The following is a 15,483-nucleotide window of genomic DNA, read 5'->3' on the forward strand; positions in this document are numbered from 1 at the left end:
TATAATAATCTATATCATTGTGAGGTTTTTCTATTTCCGACATCTATTTCCCACATTTCATTTGAATCCTATGAGACTAAATCCTCACCACAATCGCTCCACACTCTCCACTCCAGCATCATGCTTCCAAAACAACATTTCTTTGCGTCATGCCGACGCTGGTGGTGACGAGCTGCTCCAGCACAACACACTCCTCCTCCTGTCTTACCTTTGCTCCCCAGTCTCCTCCAACTCTCCCAGCAGGACCACATGATGTGGATGTGATGCTCTGACACTCACACACACACACTCACCAGGCTGCAGGACAACTTTACTCAGCAGCCAGTGTATTTGGGAGTGTGTTTTGTTTTGGAAATACCGGGCAGTAACTCCAGACTGAGAGGGGGTCGCATTAGTTTAGTGGGCGAGTGTGTTTTGTTCTTTTACTTTTCTTTTCTCTGTTTTCTCCCTGAAGCACCAGACACAAGCCAGCAGCCCTGTCCCGTCTTGTATTTCCCACATGTCGCGAAAGCAGGTGGATCATGACTACAGCCTCCGTAGTATGAGCAACCTGATGGGCGAGCGCTGGAAGAAAGTGGACGATGGAGGAGAGCGGAGTCTCATCAAGGCTCCGTCCAGCGCCAGCATCAGCAGCCAGGGCGCCGCTGCCGGAGGGTCCGCCGCCGGTGCCCCTGGAGCGGCTGCCGGGGGAGCGGCAGGAGCCGCCTCCACCTCCTCCGCCGGGGACCTGGAGAGGGCTGCCCGCAAGCAGTTCCAGCAGGATGTCACGCCGGGCTTCGTCTACGTCCTGGCCGTGTTCTCCGCGCTGGGGGGCTTCCTGTTCGGCTACGACACCGGGGTGATCTCCGGGGCGATGCTCCTGCTGAAGCGGGAGCTGGAGCTGAGCGCCCTGTGGCAGGAGCTGCTCATCTCATGCACTGTGGCCGCGGCCGCCCTGTCCGCGCTGCTGGGCGGCTTCCTCAACGGGCTCTTCGGGCGCAGGGTGTGCATACTGCTGGCCAGCTTCTCCTTCACGCTCGGGGGGATCGTGCTGAGCACCGCCCCCGGGAAAGAGGTGCTGCTGACGGGGAGGCTCATCGTGGGAGTCGGGCTCGGTAAGACATGTGTTCCACCTGCTCTCTCTGTCCCTTCAGTCATAATTAAACTATTAGATGCTTGTTGTGAACTCCCACTTTAGTCTTTCAGAACATGCATTGAATTATAGTCAATCCTACAGGCAGTTTAGTCTTGATTTTCTAAAATGTCACTGGGTTAAACACTGAAATTAGTTTTAATTAGCATTTTAAAAAGACTCCACAGTCACAAAACTGAAAAGAACTGCAATCCTTGACTGAAATCAGTGCAATCATCACCCTTCATGCTGGTAACACTAATGACAATGTAATATTGATTTTTTGCTTTAACCTTTCCCCTGCACTTTCTCACCATTAGAAAGTTCAAAGGTCAGGATCATCAGAACCATATAGGTCTTAAATCCTGTTTTTGTTCACAGTGGTTTGGTTCGTCACTCTCTGTCCTCCCTCGGCCTCCGGCTTCATATTTGGAATCACTCACAGCTTGTGATTGCACAGCGTGTCCCCTCTGCTCACTGTGGTTGCACGCCACTGGCTGGTAGACAACTTGCTGTCTTTGTTATTATAGCGAAATTGTGATTATGATTTGATTTGGTTCAGTACCATTAAGTGATTAAGTCAGTCTGATTGGTGGATAAGAGGCAGATATTATCCCAGCATGTCTTAAGGAAGACAAGATCAAACCACAAAGTAAGCAGGAGACTTTAATTGTCAGTAAAACCACCATCATTGGATATTAATGTTAGAATTACAGTGATCTGATCGGCTGCTCCATCCTTTCTTCTTCCCCTAAACACATACTTTTGCACTTTCCCCTTCTATTAATTCCTCTCAGCTTTCTTGAATCACCCCTCTCTTTGCATATCCCTCCAACTGCTGCATAAATGCTTTTTCATGAGACATGCCTTTTGTTCGGTATTCAATGTTTCTCATGAGTCACATCCTCTGTGCAAAGGGCTGTTAAAACTGGCTTTCCAGGCTGAGCGCCACATGCTGATGGCACTTGTCCACCACCGCCTCCTTTGAGAGTATAGGAAGCGCTCTTCTCTGTGATTCGTGGAGGGATTTCATTCCAGTTTCTTACCTCAATCAGTCTCTGGAATGGAAGAGGAAGGTGACCAAAGTGAAGAGCTCTGTGTTTCTTCCTCTACAAGCTAACGCCCTCTAGTATTAATGTTTGAATCAAGGTTTGCTCAGAGATGTTTCAGTTGCATTTCTAATTTTGATTTTTGTTGCATGACATATAATCCTTCCACATCATAATTAGCAAATGTTTGTTTATCTGGCATCAGGAATATGCAGATGATGAGTGTTTCTAGGTAAATTTCCCACTATAGGTTGGAAGATGTGAGGGGGTTACAGCTGGATAAGTGGCTGCATGGGGAAAGCATTTTGCCGCACCAAAATTGAATGGGCTCTTCCCTGACCCAAGTTTCCATCAAGTTGTCTAATTTTGTCTAATCTCGCTCACAAACAAACATACAAACCAACCAACAAACAAATGGACAGTGGTGAAAACATAACCTTCTAGCTGTAGGTAAATATCCCATCTAAAGCACGGCCATTCCTCTGGCCTTCTTTAAAGACAAGTAATTGATCAAGATGTTAAAATCCAACTGGACAAGTTCTGAATCAATGGCCATTAGTGAAAGCATGTTCAGCGGTCGCTGCGTCATCCTGATCCTTATAGTTAATTTTTAATCCTGGACATTTGTGAGGGCCACTGTCAATTCGAAAGTGGCAGGAAGCGTGGTAGGAACTAGAAAGCATCAGATACCATGTATACACAATGTAAACTTTGTAACATCACATGATTTAATCTGCTAATTTACAAAACATTCAAACAATTTCATAATCATGCAACATTTTCAAAATCACATCAGAAAAAGAGCCTATTAATGAATCTTAAAGCCAAGGGTTCCCATTGGCTCCAGGGCCTAGCACGTGCCCATTATCCCCATGCAGTAATCCATCCCAGGGGTCAGCTAAAACTTTGACAATACTATATGAAAACTTCATGTTTCCTGTGATGGATTATTATAAAGCTTGGGTCAATAACAGGTATGTGGATGATGCTTTTTGTGAAGGATGAAAAATTAGCCCTGATATCTTCATCTACGCTGTGAGACACCCTTGTCAAATATTCCTAAAACATATTTGCGTTTCCTTTTATACTAAAACAGTTCTTAAGTAAAGGTAGCTTTGTAAAGACAACTACTCTGGCTGCTGCTCTCTTTCTTCTCTCTTATTGTCACTTTGCTGTAGGTGAATTCTTCAAACGTATTTTGTCAGTGCAATCAATCAGAGCAATTACAGGGCATTTCACAAAACAAGCTTTCTCCTGTTAGAGAACTGGTGCACTTTATTCAACCAAACTGCTGCCACTTTTTCTGTCGAAAGTTGTTAAAATAGTGAATTAGACAGATGGCTTGGATCAGTCTAATTCTATCAGTTGTCTGGAATACAGAGATGTGGACATTTTCCATCCCATACTTGAATCTGCCCACCCCTTGAATCCCATCCATGGTGTTCTCTTGCACTTTCCATCCATTTGAATTCGCACATAATGAACCAGAATGAAACCTTATGAAGTGCAGTTTACTTTTCATGGGGAGGACTACATTACATTACAATATTATTTTCATGGAGATAAATAGGCTACTTATCAATGTGTCGGTCAGTAAGTAACAAGAAATTTCAGGGCAGAGATATCAAACTAGATTTGAGCTGTGTGGAATTGTGCTACCTTAACACGTTTGTAAAAATAGCATTGATTTTTAAGGGTTAATTGTCCACCTCAGTTTCTCTAATGGTCACAGTAAAGAAAAATCGGATATAGTGATTGTTGATGTTAAAAAATACCATAGCCGGTCATATTTTTAACCTATCAAATATCAATATCAATATTGGCTTCAAATATCCTGTATCCATCTTGCTAAAGAGGACATGTTAAGATGTAAAGATATTTTTATCCTATCATTTATGAGGATTTCTCATTTCTCATATTTCTCATATCTTGGATGTATTCAGATTTTATACTGTTGATTAAACAGGGTTTCTGCAGGTTTTTAACAAGTTAAATTTAAGACTTTTTGAGACAATAATGAATGAAAGTTATGTTATAACTTACACTGCCCCATGATAAGATTCCCCCACAAGACTTTGTCACACACGATAAGGTGAAATAGCCAAGTACAGAATAACCCTCAGGATTTGCCACGTTATCTCACAAACTTCAGGCAGAGACAGTAGATATCTATAGTCGTTCCCACAGCCGAGTGTACTGAGATACATTCCAACCAGGGTGTTTGTAGATCCAGTTATCAGTTCCACATTGCTCTTGTTTGTAGTTTTATGTCAGTGTGCTTTCTCTATCACTGACAGAACTACAACACATGGGGACATTACATATTTCTCTTTTAAAAAATCAACGGAAGAAGCGTTAAATGTGCATTTACATAATTAAGACATACGTATTAAAATGTACGATTTTTTTAAGTCCTAAAATTCAGATTATTGAAATTTAGACTTTTTATAAACTTTTTAGGACCCCACGAACACCCTGTTAAGTTAATATGTCAAACTGGACTCACAGTTCAACTTTAAAAAATGTTCTTTAACAATTAAAAAAAATAATAGTCAGATTGATTGATAATGAAAATATTTGTTATTTGCTGCCCTACGTCACATGTCACAAGTAACAAATTACCCTGTTGCTGCTCTTTCCATTTATTAAATTTCCACTGCTCTGCAGTATAAACCTTCTCAAACTGTTTGTGTACCCATTGCAAGTGGAAACACTTCCTAAAATAAATATTTCAGGAGATTTTAATATTAAAAATACAATAAGTGAGGAAATGATGCAGCTGTTTCCCAAACAAACACATGAAATGAGTTTTGAAAATGCTGCTATCACTTACACACACACACGTTCTGATTGCTAATACAGGGAGGCAACTAATCACCCGTGTCATTTAGGCTGTAACATTATAGTTGGCTGTTTCATTATAAGTGTGTCCTCCCCTTTATGCCATCAAAATCTTTTCCTGTACAGTAATCTTCATTACACAAGTATGCACGAGCCAGGCCCTGATAGATTATGAAACACATTCTGGCACCACAATTAGCTGACGGAGATGCTTATAAGGCGGCACTTTTTCATTGCACGCAATTATTCCGGCGTGGGCTTGTCACCCGCACACTCACATCAACATGACCGCCTCAGGAAAGCCAAACTGCTTAGCATTTCTGAACTAAACTTGCCAAAAAGGTCATCAGAGCTGTTTGTCAGACCAGTAAAGGCCATATACCCATGACCTGCCTCCCTGTATTTCTACCCATAGGCCTCTGGTATGTCTGCTCCTGGCCAGTTGTTGTTGATCTGACCTTTGCCTGAGCGCAGGGACTGTTGCTTGTCTCAGCAGACAGAAGGTATTGAACCAGACTGGCAGGATTGACATGGATTTATGACATGACTGGGCAACTGCAATCAAATTAAGAGGTTTTCTAGCTGCACTGAGTATTTGTGGAAAGATGTTTCAATCTTAAAGCGGAAATCTGCTCTTGTTTGCCATCTTGGATGAGTTACTTTGTCATATGCATCATTATTTACTACAAAAAAAAACATCTCTACATCCATTTCATCATCCCTCTTACTCAAACTGAATAGATTATGACAATTTTAATGAACATTATCATCGCAACCGGATTATATTTCTCCATGCAGATGTTTCAAAATAAGTTTGTTCTGGACAACAGACCCACACATGTAGGTTGTACTCTTAGTATTTTAATTCAGGTTGATTTGGATTGGTTACTATAGTAACAGGAAGTGTGGTTTATAACTACAGCAGCTCCCACTGCAGCTACTTTGGGGTAAAACTCATATTGTTTAATAAAGAAGTCCAAAAATATTTGCAACCATGATCTACATTTTTTATAATTGATCATGGTCAATGCTAACTGTATTGACCTGGCTGCTTCACAATACAAGGCACCCCATGGTCCGCCATTTGAGCGTTTTTATATTGACGCAGCAGCAGTAGGAACAGTTCAGTACAGATAGCATAAAGAAATTTTAAGTATTTGATGAAACATTCTGGGATAATACAAGCAAATTGTATTTGGGATTCTAAGAGAGGTTTTCAAGATTTTTAAATGAATAATAAGGAAGGGTGTAAAGTGGAGGGAGGTTATAGCCTTATTTTTTGATGATAATAATAATAGTAATAATAATGTGATTTATCAGGACAGAACTTTTACCAATGCTCAAAGAGACTTTCCATAAAGATTAAAAACAGAAAAAAGCTAACAAACTAGAAATATAAAATGCAAATACACATTTTTATTTGGTTAGCTTCTCTTATAATAAAAATTGCATTTATTACATTTGGATTACGATGATTAGGGACTGATTTGTTGGAGCTAAAATAAAATGATTAACAACTTTAGTAGTTCTTCAATGTTATATATATATAATAGTTATATTGTTTGACTGTTTACCTTCCTTTTGTAGTTCCTCTTAGAATCTCCCATTAAAACACTGGACTCTGTGTGAGCTGTTTGGCGGAGGGAAAAATTAAAGGGTTACATTTGTTTTTGTTAAAAAGAAATCGGCTCTGCCTCTGATCCCTGCAGCTTCATTTGGTCATAATCCATTCCCTCAGACACAAACACACTAAAGCATTCATAGTCACGCTCACTGTGTGTGTAATCAGGTCTTCCAGCAAAATTATCCAGCAGTTGCAAATGTTGAATTGTTTTGTCCTTGGAAACAGCACAGGAAGGGTCTGCATTAAAAATAGTGCTGTTAATTACATTGTGATAACATTTAATTATTACCTGGAGGCTTGCTAATTAATTGGTTGGTTTATATAATTAAGTCACAATTCTTGCACTAACTAGACAGGAGTTAAGTGCAGACTCAATGCGGAGTTATTGTTTAAGTGCATATTTGTTTTGTAATGTGGAAACAGCATCACTAAAAGTTCAAGTGTTTAGGAAATTAGTTGTTTTTGGCTTAACATTTGTGCACTTTTCCTTTTTTTCCACCACAAAATGGTTGCATAAGAGCAGGAAGTAACTGAGGGTGTGAAAGTTACAAAACTCAGAGTCACTATATGTACAGGCAAACAAATTTGTTGACAGAATCCAATGGGAAATGAGGCAGACGTTACTGAATTTAATTAAGAGGGGGTAAAACCTCTCCTGCTTCTACCGCTGAATCAAATCACCGCTCACACCACTTACCCATTTAAATGGCAATAGCAGCTTTATCTGGTGGAGTTTTCTCTTTTTCTCTGTCTGCATTTTCAAGCATCCTCCATTAGACTTTAATTAGCTTCCTCCATCACAACCAGCTACTTAGCAGCAGAAAATCTCCTGCCGGTGTCTTTACTACATCACAGTGACGGAGGAGCAAGTGAAGTGTCTGCCTCGTACTCTGATCAAGTGAGTCAGTCCCGAGCTTTGTACTCTGCGCCTAGAGGCTGCCTTCACAAGACCAGACAGACCCTTTGTTTAAGTGTGCTATGCTGCTTTGAGACTGATCCTGACCAGACAATGACTTGTTTTCTCTTTGTGTGTGTGTGTGTGTGTGAGAGAGAGAGAGAGCGACTGAGAGAGAGAGAGGGTGCTGGGAGCTCTCCGTGGTTCTGAAAAGAGCTCATTAATGAGAAAGGATGCAACTGTGTTTTGGAGGGATTGAAGCAAGCAAGGAAACTGGGCCTTTATTCGAGGCAATTCTGCTTGTTTTTAGTGCAGTTCCATTCCCATTGGAGAACTACAGAAGGATATGAAGACTTGAGTTTTTATCAAAATGATGCTACTTAACCCAGGTTATGTTCTCTGTGCAGTAATAGTGAGGTAGGACAAGAGCAACTCCTGTTGAAACTAGTTTGCTTATTTGAGCTGTCACTATCTCTTGGGTCTGTCTAATCAAAGTTCAGCTATTTTATGACTAATAAAACATACATTTTCATAAACTCAAATCTAAATGTCGCACTTTTCAACAGATTAAAATATTTTACTCCAGAAAAACGACAAGTTTAAGCTTGCCAAATAAACTCTGTAATAAAAAAGTTAACATGAGTTATTTTCCTTTGAGTTCCACAAAAAATAAATACAGTACATAGCTGCCTTAATTAGCTGTTTTTGTTTCCAGCTAGCTGCTTGGTAAGTCAACTAGTATTTGACGTAATTACAAACATTTATAACTCGTTTCATTTATAGCATAATGCTTTTTCGTAGACGTGAAAAATACTAGAAATATGTACGATCAGAAGAGAGTGATACACAGAAATAAACGGCACGAAGCAGCGAAGAATTCGGTGGCGAATTTCGATGTACCTCACCCTTCACACTACACAATAAGCGATTCAGCAAATTAATTATAATGGTCGAAAACAATTGCAGCTCTGGAAAAGAAAGATGGAATCTACATCAAGCGATGATCTGGTTCTTTTACTTAATTAAAAAGAAAACACGAGGAAATCCGTGAGTACACCTGATGTTTATGAAGAGAGTAGAACTAGGTTTCACTGCTTGGTTCAGCAGATTAAACTGTACTGCCGCTGCTTCAGGAAAAATTTCAGCATGTTTATCGGACAGTTTGATGAACTGCTGCAACTGCAGTTTTTTTGTTGAGTATTCAATTTTATCCTATTGTTTGTAGTCTCAGTGGTTCGCATTTGGTTCATGCATTTTCTTTGACAGAAGTTGTGTCGCCTGTTGCTTGATCCTAGCTTTAGGTCTGCTACAGCATATCCTTTTAAACACAGAAACCACTGAGCATGACTAAATATACGAGATAAATCTGCAAAAATATAAGTGATAAGTGATAAGTGATAAAGTGATATATGATATAATCTGCTTCTTGTCTGGATACAGGCTTGTGAACTATAAATAAAATGTAAAATATTTGCATGAAAAAAGTGTGTATAAAGGCCTATAGTTGAGATTTTGACTCTGGCGTAAATGAGAGCTAAATAAACTTAAATTTTGCTTAAACCATTTAAACATTTGTTTGTGAGTAGACACAAAATTGCCTCATGGATTAGCTGTTTTTCTGTCCAATTATGAACAATCATCACTCATTTCATTTTTAGAATGATGCTATTTCAGTAGACATGAAAAATACTAGACGTAAAAACAAGACACTGCTGCATTAGCAGCTTAAAAAGGAATAAATGCTTACTTTAAAAATCCAATACAAAATAAAATGACCTTGTTGGACTCTAGAGACTCTAGCCAAACATATTAAATTTTAGATGGTCAATAAACTGAAGAGCAACTGTACAGTATTGAATTTGACCTTTTTACTGGCCTGTAATGGTATTAGCTTTGATGGGCTGCGCCATACTTTCTCTGTCACCACCTGCAGCAAGATGTGAAATGGAAATGATTCATTACTCAGTAGATGCATTAACATCAGTGTCGTATCTCACTAACAGGCATACGGGCTGCCTGTAGCAGCAGACGTGGCTTGCATGGAGACAAGCTGCTGATGCATATGGCTAAAGTAGATAAAACAAAGGTAATGAGGAGGGGAAAGGTGGAGGAGGAAGATGGGAATACAGATAGAGACAGTGCAGCTGATGAAGATCTTGAGGACTTGTTTGTGTGATTGCACGCTGAAATCTGTGCATATGTCTGTGTGTGTGCATCTGCTTAATGTGACACAAGGTGGATAAACATACAGCGCAAAAGCACAATTACAATTCGGCAGTCAGATAGATAGGAGTGAAAATTTAAATCTTTATCTGATATTTTTGTGTCTCAAACTCAATGTTGCATTAACTGTCGATTGGTGTTGGAAGAAAATGCAATTGCATGTTTTAACAGGTAGTTTTAACAGTTCTGTGACATTTTACTGTCCAAGTAATTTTTCAGTTGATAACTAAATTCTCTGCAGATTAATCTGTAATCCAAGAATATCACCTGCAATTTAGAATATGCTTCACAGCAGTCAGAGTAATCAAGCAATTCTTTTGTCATTTTCCCTGGATATAAATCCATACAGTAGACAACCTATGATGCAATATGTACATTTTACAGCCACAAGTTATGATTATTTCAATTTATTTTCTGAGAAGTTTTCCTTTGTACTACAATACACAAGAGGCAGATATAACCATGGATGTATTCAAAGATGGCGCTCACTTCGGAATGGAACTTGCGCACCTGGTGCATGAGCCAAAAAAGTTTTCTGGCTTCTGGGCTTGCTTCCCTGTTGTGCAGCCCATTGTGATTCCCCTGTTGACCCCTGTTGGTCCCTGCAGGCCCTGAGGTATCTTTCCAACAGCTGTCAAACAGATGTCTCATTTACAGTGGTGGTCTATAGGGCTTTTTTTGGGGGGGGCCGCAGGAGATTTTTTTGTTGCGACACCACAAGTAAACAATGGGACAAACTGGCTACAAGGCTGGGTGGTGACGCCACATCCAGCTGTCTTCAGACATCCATAGATGCATGAAGATGCTCCTTACTTGTTGGGCATATTCCTCATGTTCACGGCACATGGAACAGAATTTTAAGGTCTATGTTTGGATGTTTTGTTTTTTTAAAACCAAATTGCACCTTGGGAGTTGTAGTTGACTTTTTTCCTTATGTTTTTACACATACTGGCTTCTTCCTTTTTATAAATAATAAATATTTTGTAACATATGCATTTTATGTTCATTTAAGCCTTGGGAGGTTTCCAACTGCCTGTAACCTGGCATTAGGCAAGGCAAGTTTATTTGTATACCACATTTTAACAACAAAGCAATTCAATGTGCTTAACATAAAATGGTAAATTAGACAATACAAAAAGACATATTTCAAAATAGATTAAAAAGAGTTACTATGCAGAGATTGAATGAAAGCACAGAGGAGGTTGTGACTATCACAGCTGTTGTTGAAGCTGTTCTTCTAAACACCCAACAATAAATGTTGTTTCCTAAAATGTCTAAGATTATAGAGGCTGTCACAGATGCTGCATGCGCTGAACAAATGACGAAAATATACTGCATTTATTATGAAAATGTGTTATTTTGAAAGTCCTAGCTCAACTGTAAACTCCCGTCACAGAGGTTATGGTTTTCTTGTCTGTCTTTCAGCAGCATGTCTCAAAAGCACATCAATGGATTTCCCTCACATTGCCCTGAGCAGACAGGCTTCATGCCAGATAGCAGTTGATTAGATTCTGGCGATGATCTGGATCTTGGATTTCCGCCATCAGATGATAATCCTTTTTTAGCCATAACTAAGATAAAGACTTGACTCTAAACCTTCAGGGTAAGTTTACACGGTCAATAAATCGATTTGGAAATTTAAAAGAATGTAAGGGACATGATCGGAGTGTAACAGCAGACAGGGAAACTGGTTTGGGTCTGGGAGTGCCTCTTGTCTGATCATTCAGCACTGAACGCTAGACTATGCAGAGACATGACCACAGGGGTTTGAACCATGACTCTACTCATGGTACTGTGTCGTTGAAAAAATTTGTCTTTTTTTAGATAATGTTTTTTTATGCACTGAAGCACAATTATTTTTAACACCGCTCTTCCCAAACCGAACCTAAATAAAAAAGAAAATAAATCCTTTTCACTCCCGGTTATCGATTAGTCTTCCCAGGGCTGCCACAGTGTGGTGCCCGCTCAGAGACAGTGCGGCCGGTTTCCCAGCAAGTGGTTTCCATAGCAACAGGTAGCCATGGCGGCCGCTGAGGGCAGGGAGGCAGCAGCGAGCGGAGTGGAGGGAGGGCAGGTGTGTGTGTGTGGGGGTCTGGGTGTGTGTTTGTGTGTGTGTGTGTGTGTGTGTGTGTAGAAAGCAGTGGCAGACTATTAATAGAGCTTATCAGGAGCCAGCTGCAGAACGCTTCGGTCTCATGGTACCTCGTCAGATTCATCCTGGGCAAACACACACAGTTTGTTCTGCGTGTATTTGAGTACACGTTTGCAAGTGACTGTGTGTTGTTGTGATTGCTTCTACTGTGTGTGTGTGTGTGTGTGTGTGTGTGTGTGTGTGTGTGTGTGTGTGTGTGTGTTTGTGTGAGAGAGAGATAGAAAAAAGAGAGAGACAGAGAGAGAGAGTGAGACTGGATGGTTGCCTGAGTAGTGCACCACCCATTACTGAGATGGGCCATAGTATTGCTCTGTGTCTGTTGTGTTTACTCTACATCTACATGACGTGAATGTTACTGCTGTGCATGTCATGGTCAAAGGTAAAAGTAATTTACAAAAGAGAAAGACATAACAAGAATTTGATTATGACTCATAATGTATTTTTGCTGTGGTTTTTATGACATCAAATCCTATATCCTGAAATAATAATGTTATTATCTCTACTTGTATCATGTACAACGTCTACAAGCTCTATAAAATTGCCATATTATCCAAGCTTAGTTAAATTTGTGACCAATTGTGGGATAAAAGATCCAATATTCTTTCTGTTTTTAGCTCTTTTTTGCTATCCACAGATTCCTGAGGAAACAGTCGGCCTCTGTAGTTGCTCAATGTTGCACTGTGATGACCAGCTAGTTGCTAACTTCACCTTCGTTGTTTGGTGCTGAATATGTAGCATGCATGTTTCTATCAAGACTGTGAACAGCCTAAAACAATAGGGATGTGAGCGTCACACTCCATAAACGTGTGTGTGTACAAAGGTGGATGACATGTCATCTTCTCAAAAGTGAAGCCCAAACATCTTGTTTGCACCCTGGTGGCTGGCATAAACGGTGCCGACTCCATGTTAGCGGATGGATGGAACTAAAAAGTCAAAAGTACACATCAAATAAAGATGGTTTCTGTTTTTTTAGGTTGTTCTTGTCACACTGCTGTTTGTTTAAGTGTTCATATGTCTGATTGGTTTTAGTTGTTTTCAATTCTTTAAAAACTTGGTGATCGACACAGCATCCGTATCAGGGAATATTTTGGCTTCAGTTTTGTACAATGTGAGAAAATGGAGTCGTTTCGTCCATCTTTATATGCAGTCATTGGTTTAGACTGAAAATGAACGGTGAAGTTGCAGCCATAAAACCACAACTAAAGGCTAAAAGATACTAAAAGAATACGAGTAACAGCAAAGATTATAAGAAATCTCTGTGGGTTTGTTAAATTCAAATGACCCTTTTCACATTACACATGGTTATTTCATCCATTCTTATGTAAAACGATTGATTCTAGCAGCTTTGAATTAAGCCCGTTTATGGGTTTAACATTAGGATTTAGTGATGGTTTAGCTGTAAATCTGCTGTGGTAAGTTCATATGTTTTACATCGCATAGAGTTAAAAAATAACGCAATCTTCTTACATGTAGCTCTGTATTTCCACTGAGAACAAGAACAACAGTTACTGCACAAGGCATACGCCGCTGAAGATAATCTTCAGAAACACTTCAGAAATGTGTAAGAGAACCGCTTGCTAACCCTACCCTCTCCTTCCCCCCCGCTGTGCAGGCATTGCCTCGATGACAGTGCCCGTGTACATCGCTGAGGCCTCTCCGCCCCACCTCAGGGGTCAGCTGGTGACCGTCAACACCCTCTTCATCACCGGGGGACAGTTCACTGCCAGCCTCATCGACGGCGCCTTCAGCTACTTGCAGCGCGATGGGTGGAGGTGAGACACACACACACCACGTGCAAAAACTTTGAAGATACAATTTAGCCGAAAAAACAAAACAAATCACTGCATTTTGTCTGTGCAAATACACAAACTTGAGATAAGTCTGCAAGGAACCCCATCTCCATACATGATGGTCATATGGTGAGATATGTTATCTTTTATTTAAGTTATTATCATATCAAATGCCAGGAAAAGTCGCCCTGGCTTACACCCTCATTTCAAATGTCAGCAGATGCACGGGTCAGCCCCTATCATTTGCTGAGAGCAGCCAAACTTAACATTAGAAAGATACAGTATGCTTCCCTCTCTCTGTCCTCTTTTATCTGCTGCAACTTTTTTCTGCTCTGTTTGCATCCTTTTTAGCCGTCACACTGAACGCTGGTTCACAGCCTCCAGGGTGGTTGAATATTGAGCTTTGAGAGGCTGCAGATACGAATCATCCTTTTCACGAGGATTTGCTTCAGCTGCAGTTCTGATGGAGATTGCGTCGATCAAGAGACCGTAGATTTGTGTGATTCAGACCAGCTTTTCTGAAGCACTATTTGAGTTAAGATGATGACGGTTGTTTTATTGACGTCTTTGAGGGTGCAACAGAAGAATGGCCTTGTGTGACGGGTAGTTCACACAGTATAAATATATATTTCTTCCACTCCTTGGAGTTGTATTAAATGACTGCCTGCTGCGTCTCCACTTCTTCTACTTCTACAGGTTAAGCTCTCATTATGGTCCTCTCCTCCCTTGTTCACCTCTCTTATACCCTTTTGTGCTTCGCTGTCCTACCACATAATTTGGGGGATTTATAGAGTGACCCTTTTTACAGAATGATTTGAACCCTGTCTGTTACTGTGCATGAGTGGATCCAAAGAAGCAATTTTCCTCTCTACAAAATAGTTCAGTGTATCAGCGGTTCTATTCGGGCAAAGTTATTCTGTCATGATATCAGAAATCGTGGCTTAATAGTTTTGGTTTGTTGTCAGAAATGCAAAAGATCAATCCACTTATTACAATACTTCATATATGTTCAGGGTTCAAATTAAATAGTAACTAAATGTAAATACAGTATTAAAATTATTTTAAGCAGAAAAAGATGAATAAAGCCTTGATATTTTCTTGTCTTTACTTTACTTTTAATGAATTATACCATCTGATGCTTGCTGGCTATTAGCGCAACATAAAAATGATACAGATATATATATACACAGAAATAATACAGTCATAGCCCAACTTACAAAATTTGTAGACAAAGAAAAAGAAAAATCCAAACATCTGAAAATGTGATAATGTAGGTTCTCTCCTTCCCTCTCAACCTCCTCAGGTACATGTTGGGTCTGTCAGTGCTTCCCGCTGTGCTCCAGTTCATTGGATTCCTGTTCCTGCCGGAGAGCCCTCGCTGGCTAATCCAGCGCGGGCTGACCCAGAAGGCCCGCCGCGTGCTCAGTCAGATCCGAGGCAACCAGAACATCGACGAGGAGTACGACAGCATCAAGAACAGCATCGAAGAGGAGGAGAAGGACAGCGGAGGAAGTGAGTGGAGGATTGGTTCAGGGGTTTGGCAGTAATTATTAATATGTCTTTTATTAATTTATTAAGAACCATTGAAACAGCTGTCTGTGAAGCAGGCATGTCCTCTCTGCAAGCCAATGCAGAGGGTCTGATAATTCATCACACACTCATTGAGCAGCTTTCCTGACTCAAATCCTACTGATTTGAAAATTTATGAAAATAATTTACAGCCTTAGACTATTTCCTTATCAGGTCATGCATCATGCAAAACCCAACAAAGTGAAACCAGCAAATCTGCAGATTTCTA

At 40.3% G+C, this 15,483-nt stretch overlaps 1 protein-coding gene across 1 annotated transcript in view; it reads left to right on the top strand.

Annotated features, from left to right (window-relative positions):
* The first annotated feature begins 208 nt into the window (after positions 1-208).
* LOC118101301 (proton myo-inositol cotransporter) overlaps positions 209-15,483 on the top strand; it is a 66,604-nt gene continuing 51,329 nt past the window's right edge. Inside the window, exons 1-3 of the mRNA XM_035146927.2 lie at positions 209-1,094; positions 13,508-13,667; positions 14,989-15,197. Of these exons, the coding sequence (XP_035002818.1) occupies positions 500-1,094; positions 13,508-13,667; positions 14,989-15,197 (964 nt within the window). The 5' untranslated portion in view covers positions 209-499. The remainder of the gene's footprint in view (positions 1,095-13,507; positions 13,668-14,988; positions 15,198-15,483) is intronic.

The sequence above is a fragment of the Hippoglossus stenolepis genome, chromosome 22, assembly GCF_022539355.2.
Source record: "Hippoglossus stenolepis isolate QCI-W04-F060 chromosome 22, HSTE1.2, whole genome shotgun sequence".
Classification (NCBI taxonomy): domain Eukaryota; kingdom Metazoa; phylum Chordata; class Actinopteri; order Pleuronectiformes; family Pleuronectidae; genus Hippoglossus; species Hippoglossus stenolepis.